Genomic DNA, 26,799 nt, shown 5'->3' on the forward strand with positions numbered 1-26,799 from the left:
CCGGGTGGGACTCAGGTTTGAATGGGAAGAGCAGTGAGGGGCCACAGTGACACCAAAAAGGGAAGGACCGGGGCCCTCTGAGACCCCAGAATTCCCAAGAACAGGGTCTATCCCCCACGGGCACTGCCCCCTCACTCTGCCAGGTGCTGCCTGCTGCCTGAAGAGGGCCAGATGTGGTCGACCCGCATTCCCCTGGGCGCCTGCTGTACCCTCTCCTGGGTCTGGCCTCCATCCCTTCAGCTCAGAGGGTCTAACCAGAAGCTGCCGTCCACCTCAAGTGTCCTCTGGACTTGCAACAGCCTCCTGAGGGCAAATGACCACCCACCCTTTCACCCCCCAAGCCTCCGTGATGCCAGCTTCTGCACCCCCTGGGGAGGGATGGCAGCTTCCTCTCCAGCTGTGCCGGCCCCTAGACCAGCCCTGAGGCCTGGGGGGAATCAAGCAAGGCCCCAGTGAAGCCTCCTGCTCGATCTGCCCCCAGAGCAAAGCCACTCCCAGGGACGTGCAGGCTGAGCTGGGTGGACCCAGGCACCAGGAAAGGCTCATGAGAAAGATGCCAGCCTCCCACTAGGTGGGCCTGGATAGGGGCAGACGGGACCCTCTGGGTAGGCAGAGAACAGGCAGCTGGGACGTGGGTAAGGCAGGCACAGGAGCATGGCGTTAGTTCTCTCTTTATATAGACTCTGGTTCTAGAAACTCGCCTGCAGCCGCTGGCTGGACTATTTACAGGCCCATTGCGGGCTGTACCTTGGCCACCTCCCGGCACGGTGCTCAGCTGTGATGCCAAAATAAGTTAGGGCCGGCCGGGCGGGGCGGGGCAGGGACGGGGGCTGTACACACAAGTGCTGGGGGCTCGGGGCCTCAATACTGTCGAGGGCCGGGGCTGTAAACATGGCCGGGGCGGCCCTGCCCACCCCTAGTGGTCGGTAACGACTGGAAGCAGAGCAGCCGGGCAGGGCCGGGAGGCTCAGGCATCCGACAGGCAGCTCTGGATCCGGTCCACCCACTGCTGGGCCGAGGGCACATCCTGGGCACAGAAGTTGTAAACGCGACGCGTTGTCTTCACCTGGGGAAGGGCAGGTTACTGACTCCGCAGCCCCCACACCCCAGAGCCCCTCCCTCCCCTCTCCCAAGCCCCGGCCAAGGCTCACGTCAAAGAAGGCCTTCTCGTCCACAGTCTTAGGGGCACCCATGGTGGGCGTGCCAGGTGCCACAGCCTCCACCTCCGCCAGGTCGATGACACCCTTGCACTCTGTGTCCACACGGTGGTCATAGTAACGCAGCTGGAGGAGGCCACAGAGTCAGCGCAGCCCCTTCCCCCGAGTCCCCCCGACCACCTGATCACTCACCTGGTGCTTGGTCTTGTCCAACACGAACCAGCGGGCCTTCCAAGGCTTCATGAAGGCCCCCTTCTTGTACAGAGTGCCCTCGTAGGACCTGCATTTGCAGCAGAACCAGGGCCAGGTTGGCTGTCATGGCCCAGCCAAGCCCAGGCCCCAGCAGTTGTCCCCACCTGCTGTCCCAGCCCAGGAGGTAAGACCAGGCTCCCTGTCCCCAGAACTGACCTACGCCCAGAGCGCTGGCCAGGGGGCCACAAAGCAGCCTCGGGGCTGCAAGCCCAGGAAGACGGCCCAGAAAGGAGACAGTGAAGGATGCCCCACCCCCTCGACTCCAGGGAGCATCCCCACAGCAGAGCCTCAGGGTCTTGGGAAAGCAGCCCCCCGACACAGGGCAGTCACCCTGACGAGGAGAGGGATGCCGGGCAGGTAGATCTGTGGAAGCAGCCGTGGCAGCAGCTGCCCGGGATGGATCCTGTCAGGCTCCAGACTCATGGGGGCCCCACTACCTCCCTCTTTCTGCTTCTCCCTCAGCCGTTGCAGGCTGTGGTCGGCTGCGGTCACCAGTTCCACACCCCAAACCCCTCCCGATGGTAGCGTATACTTAGGCCATCACTGTGGCCTTCCCAACAAATCCTTCTAACCTAAGAAATGACAAGCTCCTCAAAAGCACCTGCATCTCCCACCAGAGGACTGCCTGGGACCCCAGAACACCAGCTCAGAGGTTTCCGTGCAGCAGTGGGAGGGCCCCTCATACCTGTTCTCACTCTCAGCTGTCTGGAACTGGCTGTACAGGGTGCTGGTGCTGCGGCGGGCAGCCTGGCGGGAGCCGGATGCGGTTGAGCCACTACTCTGGTCGCTGTCCAGGCTGAGGCTCAGGGTGGAGCCCACGGGCCCCTCCTGCAGGTACACACCCAGCGAGCGGCGGTGGTGGGGTGCGGTGGACACCAGGAGGGAGCTAGGGGTGCCCTGGAAACAGGAGGTTGGGACTTGGGTCAGGGCTGGGCAGACGCCACTTTCTCCCAGCAACAGGCCCACCGTGGCCGCTCACACTGGCCCTCACTCACACGTCCGTCTGGCCGGCCTTCGAGGCGCTGTGCAGCCTTCACCCGGTCCCAGGTGTCCTTCCAGCGCTCAGCGGGTCGGCCCAACTCTGTCTCCAGCCTCTGCAGCTCCTGGCGGGGAGAATTAGTGAAAAGTTTGTTCAAAAGGAAATATCCAGACTACAGCATGAAAAGACAAAAGGATGGAAAATACAGGAAAGAGATACAATGGAAAGGCCTAACACGTGTGTAACTGGATCACAGGGGGAGATGGCAAAGGGAGGGAAGAAATATGCAAAGTGAATATTTGGGGACAACAGTTGAAAAATTTCCCAAACTAACAAGAGGCATCAAACAACATAAGCACCACAAACCCCAACAGGGTAAGTTAAAAACACACACCCCCTGGCCAGGCGCGGTGGCTCCCGCCTGTAATCCCAGCACTTTGGAAGGCCGAGGCGGGTGGATCATCTGAGGTCAGGAGTTCGAGACCAGCCTGGCAAACACGGCGAAACCCCGTCTCTACTAAAAATACAAAAATTAGCCGGGCGTGGTGGTGGGCACCTGTAATCCCAGCTACTCGGGAGGCTGCAGTGAGCCAAGAGTGCGCCATTGCACTCCAGCCTGGTCGACAAAGCGAGACTCTGCCTCAAAAAAAAAAAAAAAAAAAAGCTATGAGCCGAGTCCAAACTCTAGAGGTTAAGCAATGCTGAAAGACGCTGGACTTCCAAAAAGCCAGTGTGGCAGGACCTCACCGGAGACACAGAGACACGAAACTCCAACTGAAGCCCTGGAGAGGCCACACACCTTAGGCTGCTTTATCCCTGCAGCTTCTCTAGAGGTGCCGGAGAGCTGCCCAAACAAAGCTTAGAAACAAGCTTCAAACACATCAAGCTGACCCACAAGCTCATTACCTACCGGCAAGAATAAAACCCAAGACTCCTTAAAGAAAGACAACACAGGCAGGGCACAGTGGCTCACGCCTGTAATCCCAACAGTTTGGGAGGCTGAGGAGGGAGAATCACTTGACCCAAGGAGTGTGAGAACAGCCTGGGCAACATCAGGGCAAGACCCCATCTTTGTATATATTTTTAAGTTATAAATATGTTTCAAGATTTAAAAGAAAAGATGGACATAACGGTTTATCAGATGGGGAATCTCTATAATGAAGAGAGTTAAATTCATTAGATGGGGCCAGGTACGGTGGCTCACACCTGTAATCCCAGCACTTTGGGAGGCCAAGGTGACAGGACTGCTTGAGCCCAGGAGTTTATGAGACCTGTCTGGGTAACATAGGGAGACCCTGTCTCTACAAAAAAAAAAAAAAAAAAAAAAAGCCGGCATGTGGCACAGGCCTGTAGTCTCGGCAACTCAAGAGGCTGAATGAACATGAGGATTGCTTGAGCCTGGGAGGTCCAGGCTGCAGTGAGCCATGACTGTGCCACTGCACTCCAGTCTGGGCAACAGAGCAAAACCCTGTCTCAAGAAATAAAAAAAAAAAAAAATTCATTTGATGGGCTTGAGTATATTAAAAACAAAGAAAAGAGTAGTGAACTTGAAGATAGGACCACAGAAATCATCCAAAATGAATTGCAAAGATAAAAACTGAGAAAAAAAAAGCAGAGCCTCAGCAACATACAGGACAAGAAAGTCCCGGAAAGAAAGGGAGAGATTATGCAGAAAAAGTAATTTATAGAAGCAGTGGCTTAAAATGTATTAAATTTGACGAAAATGATCATCCCACAGACCCCAAGCAGGATGAAAGCAAAAACCATGATGGTCAAATTGCTGAAGCCAAAAATGAACGCAAAATCTTAAGGCAGAGGATGAAAGGGCACCATTATACACAGTTTATAAGGATAAGAATGAACACCAACTTCTAAGCAGAAACAATACAGGCCACAAAACAAAGTAATTTTTTTTTTCTTTTTTTTTTGAGGCAGAGTCTCACTGTTGTCGCCAGGCTGGAGTGCACTAGCGCGATCTTAGCTCAATGCAGCCTCCACCTCCCAGGTTGAAGCGATTCTCCTGCCTCAGCCTCCTGAGTAGCTGGGATTCCAGGCGCCACCATGCCCGGCTAATTTTTATATTTAGTAGAGATGGGGTTTCACCATATTGGCCAGGCTGGTCTCGAACTCCTGACCTCAGGTGATCCAACCTGCCTCAGCGTCCCAAAGTGCTGGAATTACAGGCGTGAGCCACTGTGCCCGGCGCAGTAATGATATCTTTTAAAGTGACATCAGTTTAGCTGCTGAATGTTAAAAAAAAAAAAAAAAAAGAAGCTGTCAACCTGGAATTGAATATCCAGAGGAAACACCCTTTGCATAATAAAGGTACAAAGATGTTTTCAGATCAACAAAAGCTGAGGGAACTTGTGACTGGCAGATCTGTATTACCAGAAACATTAAAAATTCTTCAGGCCGAAGAGAAATAATAACCAGACCAGATTACACTGAAGAATGAAGAATGTTAAAAACGGCGAAAACAGAAGACGTTTTTCTTCTTAACTTCCTTAAAACAAAGTTGACTGTTTAAAACAAAAACAGGCCGGGCGCGGTGGCTCACGCCTGTAATCCCAGCACTTTGGGAGGCCGAGACGGGCGGATCACGAGGTCAGGAGATCGAGACCATCCTGGTTAACACGGTGAAATCCCGTCTCTACTAAAAAATACAAAAAAACTAGCCGGGCGCGGTGGCGGGCGCCTGTAGTCCCAGCTACTCAGGAGGCTGAGGCAGGAGAATGGTGTAAACCCGGGAGGCGGAGCTTGCAATGAGCTGAGATCCGGCCACTGCACTCCAGCCTGGGCGACAGAACGAGACTCCGTCTCAAAAAAAAAAAAACCACCACGCTGGGTGTTTATGTCATATGTAAAAGTAAAATGTGTGACAGTGACAGGAGGACAGGAAAGGCGTGAATGGACATACACCACTGTAAGGCTCTTCTGGTGTGAACGGGGTAATGTAATTTCAAGTCAGATGATTATAGCCCTGGCAACTCCTGAAACATAACACAGAGAGATACAGCTCAACTCACAGTAGACAGAATACTAAAAATATATTTTTTAAAAAAAGAAAAGCAAGAAAGGAAAAAAAATCAAAGGGACAAAGAGAAAACAAACAGCGAGACGCCAGACTTAAAGCCAGCCACATCAATAGTAACAGTAAATTAAAATGGGCTAAAAATTCCAATTAAAAAAAACCATTAGACTGGGTAACAGGAAGACCCAACTACATCTACATCCTGTGTCCAAGAAACTCACCTTAAACATAAACACACAGACCAGTAAAAAACACAAGTATAGAAAATCACAGAGCAAGATGATGCTGGTCACCACAAAGCTGAGTGACTCGTCAGCACCAATCGGACCGCGCCAACCTAAGACAATGAGCTTCGCCTGAGAGAAAAAGGGACCGCTGTCTGTGTGTGGATCACCTCCGTCGCAAACCATGACTCCCGTGCTCCCCCAAACCTGGTGCCCCATGCTAAGTCACTGAAATAAATGACTCATTTCAGCCTCACCACTTCCCTGTAAAGCAGGAATCAGCATTTCCACTTTCTGCACGAGGAAACAGAAGCTCTAAGATGCTCAGATAACCTCTAAGGCCACGCAGCCAACAGTGGGGAGCTGAGTACAGGTCCCCCCATGGCCTAGCTCTGAAGTCCTACACACCAACCTAGCCGCCACCCCTCAGTCTCCTTTCTCCCTCCCAGGCATCTCTGCCTTGTTCAGTCCAGGCCCACCAGGGATGGCACAGTGAGGGGTAAGAGAGGCCTAAATGTCAACCCCAAGCTTTCAGGGCAAGAACCCAGAGCTGCTCACTTTAGGGTAGGTGGGGCAGGCAGTCTGGCAGAGGGAGTAAAACACCGTCATCTCTAAGGGCTGACTCCTCAAGAGTTGCCTGAGCTGCTCAAAGCCACGTCAGGGAAAACACGCGGGCCCAGAGTGGAGGCTGTGTACTGAGACCTGGGGGTCTCAGGTCACTGTCTGGAAGCATCCACCGAGTGGGGCGGGGCCCTGGGGAGCCACAGCCACCCCCAGGGGTAACCGGACTTACGTGCGTGTACAAGTGCACACACAAGCACAACCCTGGAGTCTGAGCAAGAGGAGGGGGTGCCAGGCCAGACCCTGCTCCGGGACCACACGCACCTCTAGCAGGCGTGAGATGGCGTCAGGCTGGGCCCGAGGGCAGCTGTCGTAGCAGGGCCACACCACACGGCGCCGGCTCTGGGGAGCGCCTCCGTCAGATCGTTCTTCCTCTAGGGGCTCGGGGGGCCCCTGGGCCAGTTCCCAATCATAGGGAGGGCCCTCGGCCAGCGTCTCCTCAGTGTAGAAGTCCCACACCTTCAGGTTGGACACGTTGCTGTAGGGCCGCAGGACCTGGGGGTGGGCCTGCAGTTGAGGACCTGGGTCAGGCAGGAGCTGCCTACCCGACCCAGGCCCCAGCTTACCTCCGTGTCCTCGGGCGCATACATGTAATTGTAGAACACAGGCGTCCTCTTGCTCAGTCGGTCCACGTACTCCCACACAGACCTGCATGGCAGCTGGCCCCTGCGTTCCCCTTTCTCCTCGTACAGCAGCCCTGCACAGGCCAGCAGTGAGCCTGGGCCCCTCCTGACCCGTGGCCGTCCCAGCCCCGACTCCCCACATACCCAGCTCAATGCGCTCATAGTCAGAGTCGAGCAGGAAGGTCCGGAAACGGCGGGACACGTGGTGGTAGCCGAGGAACTTGAGGTAGAACTGGCTGAACTCAAACTCCATGGGGAACTGCAGGTGGACCTGCACGCCATGTGGGTCAGGGGCCAGGGGTCAGCAGTCAGGGTGCACAGCCCCGGCCCACCCACACAGCAGCCTGCCCACCTGATGTACGCAGTCCAGGAACTGCAGGAAGACGGGTGTGAAGCCGCTGCTCTGCCCAGCCAGGGTGTGGGCCCCACGGTGGCTGAAGCGGTGACCGAAGGACAGCCACTCCTTCTCCAGCAGCAGGCGGAAGCCCTCCAGCGTGCGGTAAAAGGGGTCTGAGAGCAGCTGCACCAAAGATACCACCTGCCAGCACCGCCGGAGGGTCAGTGAGGAGCCCGGAAGCCTGGCCCACCCCAGCCCCATGCGCCACACACCTGGGTGGTGATGTCCCAGCCGTCCTCCAGGCCCACCAGCACAGAGGAGCCTGAATCCAGGAGCTCCACCACCAGCACAGACACCTGCAGCAGCTTGTGGATCTGCAGGGACAGGCAGCCTCAGCACCTCTGGGACCCCCCGCCCTCCCGCCTCACCACTCATCAGGCTAGAGACCCGCACGTCCACAGGCACCGGGGAGGCAGGCCCTGTCCACAGCCCTCTGAGCCCTGTATGTGGGCACAGTACTGGACCGACACAGCTTGCTCTGGGCATGCCAACCACCGCCACCTCCAGCCTGCTGGCCACAGCCCACCCCCTTCCAAGCTCTCTAGGACTGAGGGACGTCCCTGTCCCTCAAGATGCCCAGTGGCCTCATCTTCAGTGTTCACCGAGCCAGCGTCCTGTCAGTACCCACCCCCACAAGAATGCAGCAGAGGCCCAGAACCATAAACCGCATCCCCCGTGTGGTCATCGGCCCACCTGGGCCCAGCAAGCTGCTCCGACACACCCATGCCCAGGCCCTGGCCACTCTCACTGCCAGCTGCCTTCCGGCCCCAGAGCCGGGGTGGGAAGTGGCCGTCACCTCCTCCTTCCAGCGCTCCACACTCTCAGACAAGCAAACCTAGACCCGTCCACTTGGCTCTAGCCAAGGGGTAGGCCCAGCACCAAGGTGGGCAGAGGGACAGGGGCAGTGCAGAGACCTGGATCAGCCACTCTGAGTCCTCCAGCGAGCGCAGGAAGGAGGCTGGGCTGGGCTCAGCAGCAGGGCAGCCTGGGACACACGCCTTCAGCAGCTTCTTGAAGCTGGCCTTCACCTGCCGTGCCTCAAATACCTCAATGGGCACCAGCTCCCACTGCTGCAGGGGGTCTGGCCGCACACCCTGAAAAGAACCCGGCCGAGCACCATGAGACACGTGAGGCCCCAAGCCCCCTGCCCAGCCCCACCCCCACCCCCCAGCCCAATCACCTTAAGCTGGGCTTTGTCCCCGAGGATGTAGAGGGCTGCTCGCTGCGGCCGCAGGAAGCCCGGGTCGGGAGGGCCCCCGTTGGCCTGGGGTGGGGCCAGCGTGTCTCTGCCAGCCAGCCGGGAGCCCACCTCGGTGCCAAGGCCACTGCTGCGCCCACTGGTCCGGACACTGCCCCACTTACCTGTGGAGAAGACGCCAGGTAAGCACCCGAGGGGGGCCAGGGCACCACTTACCTGGGGCTGGCTGGGCCTGGCCTCCAGGGAGGGGGTTGAGCTCCCAGGGCAGGGGTGGTTGGCAGGACCCCGGCAGGGCCGTGCGAGAGGAGGGCTGGAACACACAGATGCTGAGACGTGGGGTGGCAGCCAGTGTTAGTTTCTAGGGCAGGACTCGCGGGTCAGGTAGGTAAGGACTGGGGCTCGGGAGACAGGTCGTTAGTGTCAGGCGTGGAGGGAGACATTAGTGCCCGCAATAACTCAGTGCACACTAGAGGCCACCAGCACCAAGTAAGGGCTGGCCTGTGCAGGCTCGGTACGGTACCTCGGGGTGCGGTCCGTCTGGAGGCCGAGGCCGCCATGGGGTTGGACAGCGTGGTGACCCTGGCTCTGGGGCTGGGAACTGGGGGCACAGCAGAGAGAAGGCTCAGGCCTAGCCCCAGGCCTGGGCGTGCCCAGCTTGGGGGGTGCCTACAGGCCGGAGGGTCCCACCAAGCCCCCAGGGAGCCTGGAGGTAGCAGCCGTCAGCCCCAAGTCCCTGATCTCAGGAGAGTGGGAAGAGCCATCCTGGTGCAGGCCTCTCTGCCAGGGCAGGGCAGTCCGCAGAGCACTCTGTGGCAGCAGAAGGGCTGTGTGGTGGGGATCCCGGGCTCTCCCCCGAACACCTCCTCTCTTCCCACTTAAATCAGCTCAGGGCAAGTCTGTCTCTGAGTCCCTCCTCCACACCCTGGCCCTTTGTCCTCCACTCAGGGGACCAGGGCTTGTGATGGGCACAGCTCAGAACTCGCAACAGACGGGCATGCAGAGGCCTCTGTTCAGGGCATAGCAACAGGAGGTGCCCAAGAGGTGTGGCCTGGAGAATAGGCGAGCGACCTGGAGACTTCCCAAAGAGGGGAGAGGGTGGGCTCAGAGCCTGAGCCCAGTCCAAAAGGATGGAGAGCAGCTCAGTCCAGGACACAGGCAGGTCTGAGTCCTAGGCTGAGGCTTACAGTCTGGACGATGTGGCCTGAAGGCACAGGGGAGGCCACAAGAGGAAGTGGCAGCCCAAAGGGCTGGGAGATGCCTGGGGTCCACAGTGGGTCTCTGGGCGCCTGGCCCTGCCTTAGGCTCACCAGCTTCTGTAGAGCCCGAGGGTGGGACTGAGAGAGGAAACGTCTCCTCGCCCACCAAGTCACCAGGGGCCAAGCACAATGCCAGCCCAACACACCCTGCATCCTCTGACGGTGGCCACACTGCAGGCACCCAGCTCACAGTGAGGACGCAGCACCAGCCCGCTTTGGATGCCAACCAGGGCCCAGTGGGTCCTTATAAAGAGGTCAGAGCTGGGACTAGAAGCCACAACTACAGCTGAGGGAAGCTGAGCCCGAGTGTTGCTAGGCACTGAGAGGGACACTGGGAGGCAGCAGCCACGGGCACTGGGGATGGTCGGAGACGCAAAAGGGACTCCACGGGAGGCACACACATGGTGATGGAGGGGCGGGCCGGGCCGGGCCGGGCCCACCCGCAAGCGCCACTCAGGGTTTCTGGCAGGGGTGGGAAGGCAGGAAGACAGGGTGAGTGTAAAACAGAACCATGTAACGTGGTATCTGGAAAAACAAAACCACTTCTGCACTAGAGAACAGGTGCTCCAGACAGTGAGTGCGGGGCATACCTGCCACCCCGTCCAGGGGCCAGTCTACCTCAGTGTGTGTACGGCGCCTGTAAAGTGTGCGAGGCGGTGGGGACAGAGACAGCCGGGCCAGCTCGGGCAAGGCCCAAGGAACCAGGACACACGAGGACAGAGGCCAAGCAGCAGGCAGAGCCAGGCCAGAGGCTCCAAAGACAGTCTGGATAGGGGGATGCGGGGAGGGCGGAGGCTGGGGCATGAGGAGAAACAGTGACACTGGGAGGGAACAGGACAGAGGAGCATCTGGGATGTTTCCAGGCTGTGGGAAATGATAAGACAGAGCCACGTAGAGGCAGCACCCAGAGGCCCCTGCAGGAAGCTGCAGCAGACACAGAGGTGGACAGCGGGGCAGTCAGAGCAGGCAGGATGTCAGGGAGGGCAGGACGTCAGGGCGGACAGAGATCGGGGCGGACGGAGGTCGGGGCGGACGGAGGTCGGGGCGGACGGAGGTCAGGGCACACACCTGGTCTGGGCAGGCTTCCCGCCCCTGCCCCACGGCACCCCAAGGGCATGCTCCTCATCCCATACCCAAACATCCACGATCAACGCCGTTTCTGCCCCTCCGTGGCCTGCCTGCCAAACCACAAATGCCACCACAGCCCCGCAAAGTGCCCCCGGCCCCACCGTCTGCCCACAAGCACCCTCACCGTGACTGCCCATGTGGGCTGAGGAGAAGCCGCTAAGCGTGTTGCGTCCCGACGCGTCGGCGTAGCGGGGCATGGAGCTGACCACGGCCTGCAGGTACTTCTCCTGCTCCAGGCTGCTCGAGTCCGCCTGGGACTGGCCTAGGGTAGGACGTGGAGCTGAGGCAGGGGAGGGTGGGATAGGGCAGAGCAGGCACAGGGCAGGACGCAGGAGGTACCTGGAGAAGGTGCGTTCTGGGCCTTGAAGAGGCCGACGACACCTTTGCCATGCAGGCCGCCAGAGCGCAGCAGTACGGCCTTAGACCGCCCGCTGCGCCAGCAGACCACGGGGAAGCGGTTCTGGCGGTAGCAGCGGGACACGCGCTGTAGGGCGTTGTCCTGGACGCTCTGGGGTACGATCAGCAGCCCTGGGTAGCTGTGGGGAGGCAGAGGCGTGAAGGCGGCCGGCCCCACCCACTCTGGGCTCATGCCCCAAGCAGGGCAAGAGGAGCCAGCCCGTGGCTCCCAACAGAAGGCACTTCCAGCTCAGCCACGGGGCCCTCCAGCCCACGCCCCCAGCCCTGTGGCCCGTCCCTCCGCCCTCTCCCCGTCCACATTCCTTACGTGACCAGGAGCCGTGGCCCAGGCCCACAGGAGGCAGGAAAGACACTCAGTCACCTGCCGACCCCCCCGGCCAGCCCCGGCCGGCCTCACCTGCGGCAGATGGCGTACATGCGGTTGACCGGAGAGATGCGGAAGGGCTCAGACTTGGCCCGGCTCAGGCTGCTGCTCAGGGTGCCCAGGCCGAGGCGCTGGTAGTCGCGGCAGCAAGCCCTTTCCACCAGGCTGCTCATGGTCATGCGGTCGGAGGGCTTCAGGGCTGAGGACGGGGTCAGCGTGCTGGGCTCCAGCTCCTCCGACACTGTGCAGGCCAGGCACACGGGGTCATCACCCAGAGGCCACTCCACCTGTCCTGATCCTCCCTGGCGAGTGTCAGCATCCAGAGACCACCCAGGACTCCCCCCACCCTTCCACCTGAGATCTCGTCCTCCTGGTCCTCGGGGGGCGGCTGGCCCCGGTGCTCCCAGCTGGGGGGGTTGTACTTCTTACGAGTGACATGCTGCCGCCCGATGGTCTTCTTGGCGTTCTTGACCAGGTTCCGGGACAGGGTTCTGGGGCACACAGAGTCACCAAGGTGAGAGGAAGAGGGACAAAGACGGGCACAGGGGCCCAGGAGGGTTGGAGCGGAAACTCATGGCTGAGGCCCAGCTGCCCCGGCCTGGGACCCAGATCCATACCTGAGGGAAGGACCCTTGTCCTTGATGACTCGCGGGGGCCGGCCGGGTGTGTGGGCAGAGCCCAGGGTGAACGCGAAGGTGGCCCTGACGTCCGGCGGGTACCGCAGCTTATGCAGCTGCTTGCGGAAGAGCTCGGCACTGTCAGACCCCACCTCCTCATCAAAGGCCATTTTCAGCAGCTGCGTCAGAAAAAGCAACCCTTAGGAGTCTGGGTGGCCCCCAGCCCCTCCCCAACTCTGACGCTGCCAGGTGCCAGGCTCCCCTTCCCCCCGCAGCCGTGACACAGAGAGAAGCAAGGCACAGGCAAAGGCCTGTGCCCGTGTCACAAAAAGGCTAGCATTTGTGTAAACTTGACATCTCAGTGGCTGTGAGGTAAGGCCCGGGCTTGCAAGGCACACCCAAGACATGCACTTGAGGGTCGGCGCCCCAAGGAAAGGACAAGGACCCAAAGACTGCATATCAAACAGTGGACGTCAACTCGAGCCACGGTGAGGGCCCCAGACACGCAGGCCTAACAGCAGGGCCACTGGTGGAAACTGGCTTAAAAATGGTTCATACGAGAAAGACCGGTTCGCACGAGAAAGACCAGGGTGGGGACGAGAGCCCCACCCGTGCACCACGCCCCACCTGGAATGTGCAGGAGCGCAGCTGCAGCCCGTCCTGCAGGAGCTGGTCCACAGGGGTCTGGACGCTGATGCGCTTCTCCTTGGTCAGCGCAGCCACCGGGAAGGAACGGACCACCACCTGCTCCCCAACTTAGGACAGGCCAGGTAGAGTCAGAAGCAAGGAAGATAAGGCAGGGGGGTCCCAGAATCTCAGGGTACCACAGTTATGGGGGATCCCAAGTGGGTGGGGAAGGAGCAGACAAAGGCCCATTTCCCATGGGGATCCACAACCCCCAAGAAGAGGGCGGGAGAAACAGGGAAAGTCCATTCACCCCAAAGACCTGGCGGGAGGGGGCGACAGGGCCAGAGGGTCTGCAGGCTCACCCAGGGGGTCTGTGGGCATCCCTGTGAAGATGACCCGGTACGTGGTGAGGAAGACGGCACCCTCAGCTGGCAGCAATGCTGGTCCCCCGGCACTGCCCCCCGCACCCTCCTCACGCCCGTCCGGCAGCAGGTAGACGCGCAGGCCGTCCAGCACACACTCCTCACCAGGCAGCAGGCGCGGCCGCAGCAGCTTGGGCTACTCGAAAACAAGAGCAGGAGCTCAGGATGCAGCCCCGGCCTTGGGCGCCCGCAGCCCTGCTGGCCCCCACAAACCTTCTGGATGGGCGGCAGCCTCCGGCTCTCCCGCTGCACGGCCTCCAGGGTCTCGATGTGCATCTGGACGATGTCTGGGGGAAGGCAGTTCTCACACTCTGCGTCCAGCCCTGCCCATCCAAGGGGGTGTCACCAGCCCAGACCCCCGTACCTGGCACCATGACATGCAGCCCCTTGAGGTGGTCGCTGGTGACCCCACTCTCCGTGCAGACCTTGTCCACGAAGCGGTTGATGAAGCGGACCACAGCCCCAGCCACATCGCAGGTCTCTGCATCCTCAAAGCCACTCTCCGTGTCATAGCTCTCAGCCACGCTGCCAGCCATGCTGGGCCAGGGAAGAGACTGTGGGCATGGGCCCCGCCCACTCCACTGGGCCCAACCCCCAGTCCCCGCCTCACCTGTTGGTGACCAGGCTGTTGCTGGCGCTCTCCAGGTCGCCCAGCCCAGCGCGCTCCCGAAGTAGGCGGCTCTTGCTGCTGTCCAGGGGCAGGAGGAGGTAGCTCATGCGGTTGGCGTAGTGGATGGCCTGACTGAACACCGTGCTCTCCTCCTTCTGCACCAGCTCCTGCTGCTTCTCACGGCTCAGGGTTGGCCACAGGCGCCGCTGCTCAGAAGCCACATCCAGGGCAGAGCGCTCGTCCTCCTGGGAAGGTGCCTCCCCAACCTCCTGCCACAGCACCACAGGCATGAGCTGGGGCCACACTGCCCCCAGCCCCCAGTCCCCAGCCCCAGGACTCCCTGCGCACCTGGGCGGGGGCCAGGTCCTCGGTGGGCTCCAGGTAGAGGGCCCGGACGTGAGTCTGCACATCCCCATAGAACATGGCCTCCCAGAACTGTGGCGTGCTCCACACCACGTGCTCCTGCACACAGCTGTACGCGAACTGCGTCACCCCCGGGCTCAGCTTCTGCAGAAACCAGGGGAGAAGGTCAGCGGGATGCAGCCAGGAAGGGGCTGGGAAGGAGACCTCAGCCATGCCACCACTCACCCGGCAGAAGGCTGTGACCAGAGGCAGCAGAGCAGCTGCGATGCCATGCTCATCCAGAGAAGTGCAGTCCTGCAGGCAAAGCGAGAGCCCGTGAGGACATCTCCCCTCCCAGGCAGCATTCACCTCCCACCATGCCCCCACCACCCCCGTAGCCACCGCGGACCAGCACCTGACACCGTGGCTCCAGCTCCCCAGGGCTGCCTCAGAGGCTCAACATCAGGAAACCCCAGGCCCCAGCACCTGCCCCCAACAACGGTTCTCTCCACTGTGTTCCCTGCAGACCCAGGACCCCTGCCCACTGGCACAGGAGTCTCTTGCACCCTCTCTACTCTCACCCGCAGACCAGGGTCTCCCCGCCTGTTCCCGCTCATGCGCCCCTGGCAGGATGGGAGACCTGGCCTCACCTGCAGGCAGCAGTTCATCATACGGACGACAAAGTCAAACTGCTGGTGGTCCAGGACCGCACGGTTCTGCTGCACATGCAGGTGCAGCTCCTGGGCAAGGCAGCGGCGGGCAGCTCGCCCCTTCAGGGCCCTCAAAACAGCTGGGAGCAGCTGCAGGTGGGGAAAGGAGACACGGGCTGAGGGCACAGAAAAGACCCACTGGGGGCCCAGGCAGGGAGGGCAGCAGGAGTCCAGGAGACCCAAATGACTTTCAGATGGGATGTCCCAGACTCTGGGGCTTTGCTGACCAATAAAGACTAAAACCTCCAGTGGGCCCAGCAGCTCCACAAGTACAAGTTCACCAGGCCAGACACGAGGACACAGACGCTGGACCTGTGAGCCGGCAGGGAGGTGCGCTCCAGAGAGAGGCCTTGTGGCCCAGGCCCCCCGGCTCACAGGCTCAGAGCTGCCTGGCTGGCCAGGGCTCAGTGACTCGCCTGGCACAGGCCCGGCCACAGAAAGGCTTGGAGTTTGTATTCTATTGCTACATCGTTCATCACAAAACTGGCCCCCCCAAAGGGACACCACACAGCCAATGAAAAACAAGAGACTCCAACTGGCCATGATGAAAGACCCCAGAGGTGTGAAGTGAGCATCACAGAGGGTAAAACAGCAGGGAGCAAGCTCTGTTTCCATAAAGTACGAGGAGCAGGTCGTGTACGGCCCAATTTAAGGGGAAGGATGCAGAGGAAACATAATAGTGAAACCTTCTGATTTCTGAAACTGGAAGTAAATCTCCCTGGCTGGGCCTCCCACACAGGCCTGACCCACCACTCACTGCGGTCGAGAGGAGAGCCGGCGCCCACCTGCCCTCAGGCTGGCCCAGCCACCCCCAGCTGTCTGTTAGACAGAGGAGGCCCCGGGGCAGGGTCAGCACCCACGAGGGCGAAGCGTGGCCTAGGTCTCCTCTGAAACCCGCTGCCCTGGCCCGGCTGGAGCCTGCACAGCCCTCACCTTCTTGGCCTCAAGCATTTTCCCCTCAAACACATAGGAGATGCAGTTGCGCACGACCTCCAGACGCCGGGCGCTGTTGACATGCAGCCCGCTGCACCGCTCCAGTATGGCAGCTGTGGGGAGAGAACACGCACACTCGGACCCCGACCCCATGCCCGTCCTGGGCCATGCCCGGGACCTGCCTCCCCGTCCCTCCTCATTACGCACTCATGGGGGGCCCTGAGGGCACAGTGGTCCTCCTCTCGGCCTTCACAGCTGGGGGTGCACCCTGCATCTTGGCCGCAGCCTGGTCCACGATCCACTGCACGGTGCCCTCATCCAGCCGGGGGAAGGGCCGGGGCACCCGTCGCAGGTGGCTGCTCTCGCCGGGCCTCTGTACCTTGTGCATTGCCACGGCTGGGTACGGGTTCTCCTGCGGGGAGATGGGAAGTGTGGAGCAGGGGCCGAGGGAGCGAGGTGGTGCGACGCCTCCCATCCTGTCACCCTCGGGACCGAGGTGGTGCGATGCCCTCCCATCCTGCCACCCTCGGAGCAGGGGCCGAGGGAGCGAGGTGGTGCGACGCCTCCCATCCTGCCACCCTCGGAGCAGGGCCGAGGGACTGAGGTGGTGCGATGCCCTCCCATCCTGCCACCCTCGGAGCAGGGGCCGAGGGAGCGAGGTGGTGCGACGCCTCCCATCCTGCCACCCTCGTACGTTCTTGTAGAGCTGCTCTGCCAGTTCCTGGACGTGACGCAGGACACGCTGGGGGTGGTTCTCATCTGCCCGCATCCGTGCCACCTCGTGGGCCACCAGCTAGCGGGGTGGGCAGGAGGTTAGGTGCCATGGTCAGGCAGAGCCAGGGCAGGGGGCTGGGCGGGCAGGGTGGGGGTGCACCTCATCGAACAGGTCTGTGGGGCGGTACGGGACCCCACGCTCTGACACGAAGCCAGCAAAGGCCATGCCCTCCAGCACCTTCATCAGGAAATCATCCTCCACCAGCCCACGCTGGCCCAGGAAGGCTGCCTGGGGGACACAAGCAGGTCGGTCCCTCAGGGGTCTCCACCAGGCACTTATCTCCCACTCCACCCCCAGCCACCAGGTGCCCCACCTTATGGAAGCGGATGACAGGCTCCGGGTGGATGCGCACGACGTGCAGGCACCAGCGATAGCCCTGCAGCAGCTGAGCGAAGAGCCGCAGAAAGACGGCTCGCAGCTCCTTGTCCTGGGAGGAAAGCTGATTGCAGGCGAAAGCCAGCCCTGCCGACCCCCACGCCAGGTCCCTCAGGGGCTCCTCCACCCCCCCACCCCAAGCTGGGATGGGGCCTCCCCAGGCTGCCTTGCTCCCGTTCTTCTGCCCCTCCCACCATTCTGCACACAGGGCCACCAGCAACTCTGAAACTGTCTGGATGAGGCACTCCTGCTCAGCACCCTCAAGGGCTCCTGTGACCAGAGGCTGAGTTCCAGCCCCTTGCTGGGCCCCTGCCGCCTCACCCGCACCGCTCACGACCACCACACCTAACTGCTGGCAGCTGCTTTGCTCCCAGGCTCCTTCCTGCTTATGCTACAGGAGCCGGGGCCAGCCTGGGGGTGGTGCCTTGTGTGTCAGTGGCAGCAGACCTGAGCGGGGCAGCCTGAGTGCCCCGGGGTCCCCATGCAGGAGCAGCAATGACACCCACCTGCATCTTCAGGGAGGAGGTGGACGTCGTGGGTGGAGGGAAGGCGAGGTCAGCCAACTCCAGTTCCGGGTCCAGGACCTGCCAGCACAGAACGGAGCAGGCAGCTGCACGCTGGCCCCAGCTCTAGGCTCCCCGTGCTGCCAGGCGGCCACATCCCAAAGGCCCCCAAGGCTCCCGCTTGCCCGTGGTGTCCCTCACCATGCTCAGCACACTGTGTGTCTGACTCTGCAGCGGCTCTGGCAAGGGTGGAATGTGCACACACTCAGGGATGGCCACCGTTCCTCCATCCAGATCAGCAACGATCACGTCGAGCTGCGGGCCGAGGGAGCCGGCAGTCAGGGACCCGCAGGCTTAGGCCGAGGTGGACGCAAAGCACAACCCTTACCAGTTCCTGGGTCTCTGCCTGGAAGGCCGCGTTGACCCCGATGATGAAGGGCGTGGGTGTGCTGAGGACCTCCAGCAGCTGAGCCGGCAGGATGGGCACATAGGTGAAGCTGTGCAGGCCCCAAAGGACGCAGTGAGCCAGGGGATGTGGCTGGGCAAAGGGGCCAGGAGGAGGGGCTGGGAGGGCCGGGCGGGGTCACCTGTATCTGAGAGGAAACAGCAGTGCCAGGAGGCCCCTACAGGCATCGGCGAGCCGCTGGTAGCTCCGGGACAGGAAGAGAACCTTGTGCTCCGTCAGGGCGGCACAGAACAAAGACAGCACGTTGGTGATGCCTAAAAGAAGAGGAGAAGCTTGGAGAGGACCCTGGGCCCCTACCCAGGCAGAGCGAGAACCCACATCCCTGACTACCAGCCCCCGAGGGGAAGCCATGCAGGGGTGGGACAGACAGGCTCACCCAGCTGGCGGAAAAGCAGGGCCACGCTGCAGCGGCTGACGGGCAGCGAGTCAGCCAGTGGAGTTTGGATGACCTGCCGGTCACCAGCCCCCAAAGAGATCGTCCTCTGCAAAAAAAGAATGATTGGGACTCAGTAGCTTGACCAGATCTAAGTCAGCCCAGAGCACCGTGGCCCCAGGCACACCCTGGTGGACAGACAGACCCGAGGTGGGACTGGCTGGGATGGGCAACATGGCAAGAGGGAAATGCCATGCCCTGCCTCTGTTGTCCCAAGCAGCTGCAGAGAAAACTCAGGACAGGAGTGGCTGCTTTTGACTGGGGGTAGGGATGGGGCCTAGGTGGGCAGAAGAAACAAAGAATCCATACCGCTCCTTCCTCAACAGAGTCCAGCTGCACAGGACAGACGGGCAGAAAGACACAGTTAGACACCCCAACACACCCAGGCACAGGGCAGGAAGCAGACAAACAAGCTGACACCAACATCCAGAGACAGGCACACACCACTGAAGGAGCGGACAGAGAGGCTGAAGGACACAGGCCCAAAGCACAGGTGCAAAGGCCAGGTGAGCAGGCCAGGACTGTCGGGGGCAACGGTGGCACAAGGACACAGGAGGGAGCATCCAAGGCCTCCAGCTGTGTGTGGCTCTGGCTGGGCTCCAAATACCTACAAGGGCCCCAGCAGGAGGGCCTGTGGCTGTGCAGACACCAGTTGCCCCCAAAACCCACCTGTGAGCCCCCAGCCAGGGGCACAGTGCACGTCAGCAGGTTCCCAATCACGTTTTCCAGGCACACATTCAGGCCCTCCACGTGGATGGCATAGATGAGGCCGAGGCTGTTCTGCAATGACCAGAGCTGGGAGTGGCAGGACAGCCGATGGAAGCACCCTCGTCCTGCCTCGCCACCCCGGCTGCCCGCCTCACCCTGAACACCTCCGCGTGGTCAAGTCGAGACACCAGTACCAGCGTCTTCGGTGCAAACAGCTGGGCAGATGGGGCAGGCGCTGTGGGAGACAGGTGGGTCTGGCCTCCCTCATCCTCCTCTTCTTCCCTCTCTGTGGCATCCTCCTCACGCGTCGTTTCCTGCTAGGGGTCGGGGGAGATGGGGGCAGGGGGAGTTGGCCATGGCCCAAGGATGCAGCTTTGTTCATGCCATACCCAGAGGCCCCAAGCTGACCTGTGAAGGCTCCACTGGCTCCCAGAAGGTCAAGCAGGCGCAGTAGTGGCGCTCGGAGTTGATGTCAGTGAGGACAGCAACAAAGAAGGTCGGTGGATTCCTCTCGGGACACAGCTGCCACCCGCTAGGCTGGCAAAACTGCAGGGAGGGCTCAGCAGTCAGCTCCTCCCCCTACACCTGGGGCAAGAACCAGCCCACCTGCCCCAGCGTCTGCACTGCCAGGCCTGGAGGCTCCAACACACACAGGCAGCTCCTTGCTTGGAGACCCTGGGGACACGTGGCCTCCTGGGCGTCAGTGTCTCCGACTGAAAGGAGTAACAGCCTCTGACCTCCCCACCTGGGGCAAGGACCAGAAGATGGGAACAGTCCCCACCATCATGAGTGAGTGACAACATGACACAGTGACATGAGCACCGAGCAGTCTGCCGGCCAAGCCGGCCACACCCCCCAACAGCGGCTCTGCTGTCTGGTCCCTCACTCAGCGGTAAGCCGGGCACTGCAGAGGCCCCTCAGTCAGGGACGAGGGCAGGGCTGTGCCCACCTGCCCTCCCCACCTGCCACCCCCTCCACCTGCCAGCACCGTCTCAGCACGCCCCCCACTTACCAGCTCGATGCCCTGGGGGAATGGGTTGTCTTCCCAGTCCTTCTCCGGAAAGCGCTGCAGAATCTGGCCCTGGCCTTCCCCACTCCCTGAGGACAGGAACAGGTGGTCAGAGCACCCGACCCGCCCCCCATCCACCAGGAGGCTTGAGGATCCCAGTGTGGAAACATTCCCACCCACCAGGCCCTCATCTGGCACCAGATCAGCCTCAGTTCCCTAAAAATAGTTCTGTATGCAGAGTCTGCTGGGCAGCCGCAGACCCCAAGGCTACCTGAGCGTAGAGAAGCCCCTGCCACTACCATCCCCATTCCCCGATCCCATCCCAGAGACCTCCTTCAGCCTGAGCAGCCCAGCTTCACACAGCACAGCAGCCCTCCATTGAAGGTCAACAGTTCAGGACTGTTCCACAGCCCCCACAGCATCTGCCACCACAGCCAGGCCCCCACTTAGGCTCTCAGCCCCCCAACAGTGGGCATCCCCCAGAGCTCCCTGTCACCCACCAGCCCTGGGCCCAGCCAGGCATGTGGAGGACTCACGTCTGTTGTCTGTGTGGGATTCAAGAAGCCTCAGCCCCACCAGGCTAGGGGACATCCCCTGCGCCCACAGCCCCAGACTCCTCCCCGTCCCAGCTGCCTCAGAGACAGGACCCAGTACAGGTCCCAGAAGGTGGAGTTTGGCAGCTGCCTGGTAGAACACCATCCCCACAGCCAGCAGGACCCAGAGGGGCAGCAGCCAGACGGGAAGGATGGAGACTTGGTCCAGGACGACCACTGAAGGATACCCAGACAGCCTCCTGAGCACTGGGATCCAGCAGCTCTCAGAGGAGAGTGGGACGGTGGTCGCATCCAGGCCTGCTCCCTGTCTCCAAATCTCCCTGCACAAAGGCCATAGGATGGCTGCTGAGCACAGCCTAAGCTCCCCTGGGCCAGGAGGAGGCTTTCAGGGCAGGGGAAGCCAAGAGGCCTACACCTCCCCAAGAGATCCCTCCTCTCCTTCTACTCTGTTCCCCCAACAACCACACCCAGGGCACTCTTTCCAGGCCCAGTCCACACTGCTGGGCTAAAGGTGCCTGCCTGTGGCTCACCCCTAGAGAGCCAGACTAGGAGGCCTGGTGGTCAGGACCACAGCGGGATACTCAGGGTGTGGCTCCCGCTGCAGGACGGCTCCACAGGCCTCACAGGGCTTGTGCAGGACGGAGCAGGTGCAGCAAGAAGGACGAAAGCCTCCCTGCCTCCTCCACACAACCCACAGGTCCCAGGGCCTGTGCCCATCCTCCGCCTGCACAGGCCTCAACACCGCCACCCACCTGGCGGAGGCAGCAGAGCCAGACGGGCAAGGGGGGTCCTACACAACACACATCGCCTCGTGTACCCCCACCCCGATCCCCAGGAAGCTGCAGCCCCACATCCAGCGTGCCTGGTCCTCCTGGGAACAGATGAGCAACCCTGGCAGCCCAATGGCACACACTCCACAGGTCCCCCACAGGCAGGGAGACCACCCGCCCTCCAGGGTTACAGAGGCAGAGCCAAGGAAGTCGGCGGTGGGCAGGCTGCTGCTAAGTGGGAGATGGTGGGGCGGTGAGGGGCCAATTCTGACTCACAAAACCTCAGCTTCCTGCTCCCCTCCCCCTCCCACCACTGACACCCTGCAGAGGACAGGCGGCAGACTGATGAGGGCCCAGGTGTCTGCGGGTGCCACACCTACCTCCACACCCCCAAGCACAGCTCACTCAGGCACAGGCCCTGAGCTGCGGCTCCTCCCCCACTCCACCCACTCCCCCAAAGGCCTCCTTGTGCTCGGCCCCAAACCACCATCTGGGCCCAGCCCTGGCTGGCACCCAGGACTCACCCAGTTCTTGCCACGAGGCAGCAGGCGGAGGAAGGAAGAGGGGTTTATGAACAGGGACAGCAGTCCCTGCACTGCAGCCTCCCCCAGGCCAGGCAGGAAAGGCAGTCTTCCCCAGGAGGATGGGCAAAGTGGCAGGTCACTGTCTACCTTGACCCTCTCCACCCCATTTGTCTTGTGAAGCACCAACTCTCACTCAGCCTTAAGTCCTCTGCAGGGCTCTACCCTCCAAAGAGCCAGCCCTGAGCTCCACTCTCCTTGGGCTGGCCCAGCAGACATCTCTCCCTGAGCTCCTCTGTGCCATGACGGCCCCAGACTGGCCCTTCAGGTCTCAGAGCAGCCTTCAGGTCTCAGCCCACAGAGCACCCCCTCCCCTGGGACGCTCTGCCCCAGCCTGGGGCCTACAGGGATCCTAGGACCGACCTCCCTCCACCACACCCCAGTGACTGCTAGTGCACCTGTTAGCTTGGCTGGGACGGACCACAGACTAATTAAGGCTTGTAGAACACATACAGTCGGCTACACGACCATTCTCCCCACACCCAACGCACTCACACCCCACAAACAAACAGGTTCCTCAATCAGAAGTACAGGGCACCTTCCGGAGCCCCAGGGAATGACAGAACACAGCTGGCCCCTGGAAAAGCAGGCCATGGAGGGCCCTGCAGCCCTGGGCTGTGAGCAGCTCTCCTCCTCCCCGTTCTGAGGTCCCAGCCTGCACCTCAGCTCTGTGCTGTCTGGGGCCAGGCCACATCTTGGCCTCCAGGGGGATGGGGGGGTTTGCCATGTCTCTCCGGGGTCCCCACCCACCCCACCTGAGCCCTATTGCCACAGGAGTGACCTCCAGCAGCTGAGCTCCTTGCCCACCAGAGTGCTGCCTTTACCTCAGATCAGAGAGGAAGGAGGGTATCCTCCCCGATCCTCCCCTCAGCAACAGGACGAATCCAAACAGTGTGCCGTGTGGCACAGGGCACCAAGGTTTTCTTGCCCCTCCACCTTTGAACATGGGGCCGAGGGGGCCACCCAAGGACATTAGGGCTCCTGTCCTGAAAGCTCCTCAAAAAGCGCTTCCTCCTGCACCAGTGTCCCCGCAGCCAGCCCCACACAGACTGCAGGCCTGAAAGGCGGGCGGGCAGGCAGGCGAACACAGACCTCGCGTTCTGTCATCTGCTGGCAGCACCCCATCACCAGTGCCAGGCTCTGACGCCTGGAGGGCTGGCCCAGGCCAGCGTGTGCTGTAGGGAGGCAAAGAACGATGGCAGCCTGTCCTGTTCCCCCACCACACTCCCCACCATGCACGAAGACCAGCCCTGGCCAGCTCTGCTGCTCTGGGGGGAACCCAGCTATAGGAAAAGAGAAGAAAAGAAGGAAGGAGAGCACCTTCCTGCGACACCACCCACCGAACCCCAACATGCACATGGCTCCCTCAGCCACAGCGGCAGGCCATGTGCAGGGCCCCTGCAGCTTCCTCAGCCATCCCCCCAACCTCCCCTGCCCATCAGACCAGAGCAGCTCTGACCCAAGGCCTTGGACCCCTTCCGGCTCCCAGGGTGGAGGCTGGGAGGCAGCTGAGGCCGTCCCAAACAGCCCCGGCCCGCTCCAGAGGGCGGGAAGGAACGTGGGTGGGGACAGTAGATGGGGCTCAAGAATGCAGCCAGCTCATCACAGTCAGGATGAGGCGAGGCCATGGGGTAAAAGGTCTTTTTCTCAGATGCAAGGGGTCCAGCCCCTCCTCCCAGGCAGACGCACACTTGGCTGCTGGAGCTGGAAGGCCGCTGGCCAGGTCAGGGCCAGATCAAATGTGTCTCCTGCTCCCAAAGACACCTCAGCACTGGCCATGCTGTGATCAGGGCCATTCTGGGCGAAGAGCCGGGCAGAGGTCTGTCTAGTCCTGATGCTGGCCCCAGGGCACAGAAGGTGATCCCTGACTCACCAGGTGAGGGGCCTGCAGATGGGCCGGCGCCGGCCACCATCACTCTCCGAGGTGAAAGAGTCACGGCCAGCACAGGCATTTACCTTCTCAGGGCCCCTCCCCATCTTTCCTGAGAGGTTTCCAGCTGGTGACCACTAGCAACTGGGATGCTGCCTCAGGCAGGACTCGTGCACCCTCAGCACCCTGGTCCTGCACCCAGCAGCTCCAGACAGGATGTCCAGATCCAGGCAAGACAAGCTATCCGCCCTCCTAATCCCCAACCCAAGAGACCCTGCATCCGGCCCTGAAGTCATACTCAGCCTGACAGAACAGAGGGGGTCCTCTACCCACTTAGAAGTGTCTGTTGTATCTGTGCCTAGAGAATCCACACACCTGCTGCTCAGTCACTAAAGATACTCATCATTTCCAGGGCCCTCCTGTGTGCCACCGCTTCACACGTGTGCATTCACTGCATCCTCACGGCAGCCTGGGAGGTTAGCATGACTCACTCCATCCCCAGATGAGGAAACTGAGGCACAGAGCGCCAAACGACTGGCTCCAAGTCACAAGGCTCTCAAGGGGCAAAGCAGAGATAAGTGATCCCCACGCCATGCTCCTCTGCCTCTTCCGCCCCCGACCTGCCCTGGTACCTGGTTCTATCCTCAGTCCATGACCAGAGTCCCAGTCTATAGGCTTGTTCCCCTCAAGGATAAACAAGTCCTTCAAAGGCGCTGTGAGGCCAGCAAGCAGCTGACCAGCTCAACCCCAGAAGGTAGTGGGCACAGGGCTCCACGGTCCCCAATCCTACTACAGTGGACCACTTATCACTCCTCCCTGCCACTTAGGGGAAGGGCGAGGGGGGCACTTCGGGCTCTAGCCTTCTACCCTGTCCTGCGCAAAGGACACACACACACACAGGTGCCTGCACTACATGTGGCTCCAGCAGTGAGCACACACATGTCACAGCCAGCTTGTCGTGCACACACACAGGTGCCTGCACTACATGTGGCTCCAGCAGTGAGCACACACATGTCACAGCCAGCTTGTCGTGGAGCCCACTCTGCCTCTTCTCTGTGCCCACCTTCAACTCCTCACCCCATGGCCACCAAGCCTCCCACCTGGCCTTTGCCTGCAGTCTCTGCCAACCGAAACCCTCTCCACACTGCCCTTAGGATCATCAGGGTCATCATCAGCTGTTCCTGCAGCCCCTGTTCCGACCCCCAGCCCAAGGCCCCTCACGCCAGGGCAGCCCTCAGCCAGCCTTGCTTCCCTCAGGCACCCTCTGCCCCAGGTGGTACGGCCTCCTCTTTGCCCCTCACAGGTGCCTCAGCACAGACAGCTCCCTCTGTGGGTCAAGGCAACACTGACAGCCAGCCTGCACCCGGGGGATGAGGACTGTGTGCTCCTAGCAAGCGAGAACTCCCTCTCTAAAGAAAAAGGCAGATGCTCACGACTGACGGTGCCGTTAGACACACACTTGGATAGGACGGTGCCATAAGACACACATTTGGATAGACGGTAACAGGGTAGAGCGTGTGCTGCGTAAGAGGTTACCAGGAGGGGCTGGAGATGAAGAAGACGCTAAAGAGGCTTCAGGAAGTGTGGGGGGGGTCCAGCAGAAGAAACACAAAGAAGAGAGAAGTCCAGGTCCTGGGTGGGGACAGCGACAGCTGGACTGACAAAAAAAACACGGTAACTGGGAAGGTAAGCTCAACCCCACCTCAACATCCAGCCCCTGCCTGACCACACAGCCATCCCCACTTACTGCCCGTCTGCAGCTAGGATTTGACTGCCTGGGTGCCAGTCCCAGCCCCTCTGAGCCGGCCCAGGCCAGGCAGTCAACTTATCCCCGCCTGACTTCTCTACAGATGGGGGCAACAGCAGGGCAACCCCGGTGGGCTGCTGGGAGGAAGAGGTGAGATCATGCACACAAAGGGCTGTGCGGGGCCTGGCACACCGAGCACGCTCGCCAGCGCTGCTGTCTCCAGGCTGCTGCTGATGTCATCGTCAGGCTCCGTTTTCTTCTACCCCCTGGGCTGAAGGGCTCTCAGACACGGGCGCTGACCCCAGACACAGACCTCCTGGGCATAGGCACCCATTGCCACGCTGATCCCCCACCCAGGGCTTGGCGTGCAGGGCCTGGCCCGTCAGGCGAGTCGCCAGTAATACTCCTCTCTACTCTCGACGCTTCCTCCTGAAATCCTCCCAGTTTCAAGTCAAACACCGCTTCTCCATGCACCAACCCGAACTCCACCCCCTCTTTGCACCCCGCCAAGACCGCCAGGGGCTTCAGACGCAGCACCAAGGTCAGGGGCGGGCTGGTGAGCCGCGGGTCCGCGCCCCTGGAGCCACTAGAGCCACAGCCGCCGGCAGCCGGCCAAGGGGAGAGCCCGTCCCACCCCACAGAGGCCGGGCAGGCCGGGCCCAGGCTTCCCTCCCGGCCGCCACCAGGCCCGCGCGGCCACGCCGCCCCCAGCGGACGCCCATTCTCCCCACGGGCTGTCAGGCCGCCCCGACCTTCAGCCCCCACCCGGGCCCCGGTCCCCGTCCCCGGCCCTCAGCCCTCGGCCCCCCGACCCCGGCCCTCAGCGCCCAGCCCCCGGTCCTCGGCCCTCAGTGCCCGGCCCTCAGTTCTCGGCCCCCCGACCTGGTCCCCAGCCCCCAGCCCTCGACCCCCGACCCCCGACCCTCAAACCCAGCCCCCGACCCTCAGCGCTCGGCCTCGGCACTCACCGCGCGGGTGCGGCCCGAACGCCACCAGCACGAAGTAGTCCGCGAGCCGCGCCATGGCGAGGGACGCGGGGCGGCCCGAGGGGCGCGGGCGGGCTCCGCGGCTCGGGGACTCGAGGGCGGCGCGCTCATGGC

General features: G+C 61.4%; 1 protein-coding gene across 6 annotated transcripts; it reads right to left on the minus strand.

Moving 5' to 3' along the window:
- Positions 1-636: 636 nt before the first annotated feature.
- LOC105489752 (SET binding factor 1) lies at positions 637-26,799 on the minus strand. 6 transcript variants are annotated; one of them, XM_011754789.3, is made up of 42 exons: positions 26,668-26,799; positions 20,181-20,266; positions 19,577-19,714; positions 19,324-19,485; positions 19,130-19,240; positions 18,770-18,793; positions 18,404-18,509; positions 18,149-18,281; positions 17,950-18,058; positions 17,763-17,876; positions 17,565-17,642; positions 16,997-17,110; positions 16,783-16,911; positions 16,603-16,701; positions 16,116-16,320; positions 15,909-16,021; positions 14,916-15,065; positions 14,512-14,580; positions 14,272-14,430; positions 13,924-14,192; positions 13,678-13,850; positions 13,527-13,600; positions 13,254-13,449; positions 12,892-13,019; positions 12,265-12,443; positions 12,002-12,138; positions 11,681-11,888; positions 11,206-11,402; positions 10,991-11,128; positions 9,003-9,080; positions 8,465-8,646; positions 8,199-8,378; positions 7,497-7,598; positions 7,240-7,425; positions 7,032-7,158; positions 6,831-6,961; positions 6,529-6,759; positions 2,405-2,512; positions 2,095-2,306; positions 1,350-1,437; positions 1,152-1,283; positions 637-1,066 (listed from the first exon to the last, which is right to left on the minus strand). In XM_011754789.3, the coding sequence occupies exons 1-42, from the start codon at positions 26,720-26,722 to the stop codon at positions 968-970; spliced, it is 5,709 nt and encodes a 1,902-aa protein (XP_011753091.1). In that variant the 5' UTR covers positions 26,723-26,799; the 3' UTR covers positions 637-967. The 6 variants fall into 6 exon arrangements, with proteins under 6 accessions (XP_011753091.1, XP_011753094.1, XP_070936929.1 ...); XM_011754792.3 differs by lacking the exon at positions 18,770-18,793 and having other exon boundaries at positions 19,324-19,482; XM_071080828.1 differs by lacking the exon at positions 18,770-18,793.

This window comes from Macaca nemestrina, chromosome 15, assembly GCF_043159975.1.
Source record: "Macaca nemestrina isolate mMacNem1 chromosome 15, mMacNem.hap1, whole genome shotgun sequence".
In the NCBI taxonomy this organism is placed as follows: domain Eukaryota; kingdom Metazoa; phylum Chordata; class Mammalia; order Primates; family Cercopithecidae; genus Macaca; species Macaca nemestrina.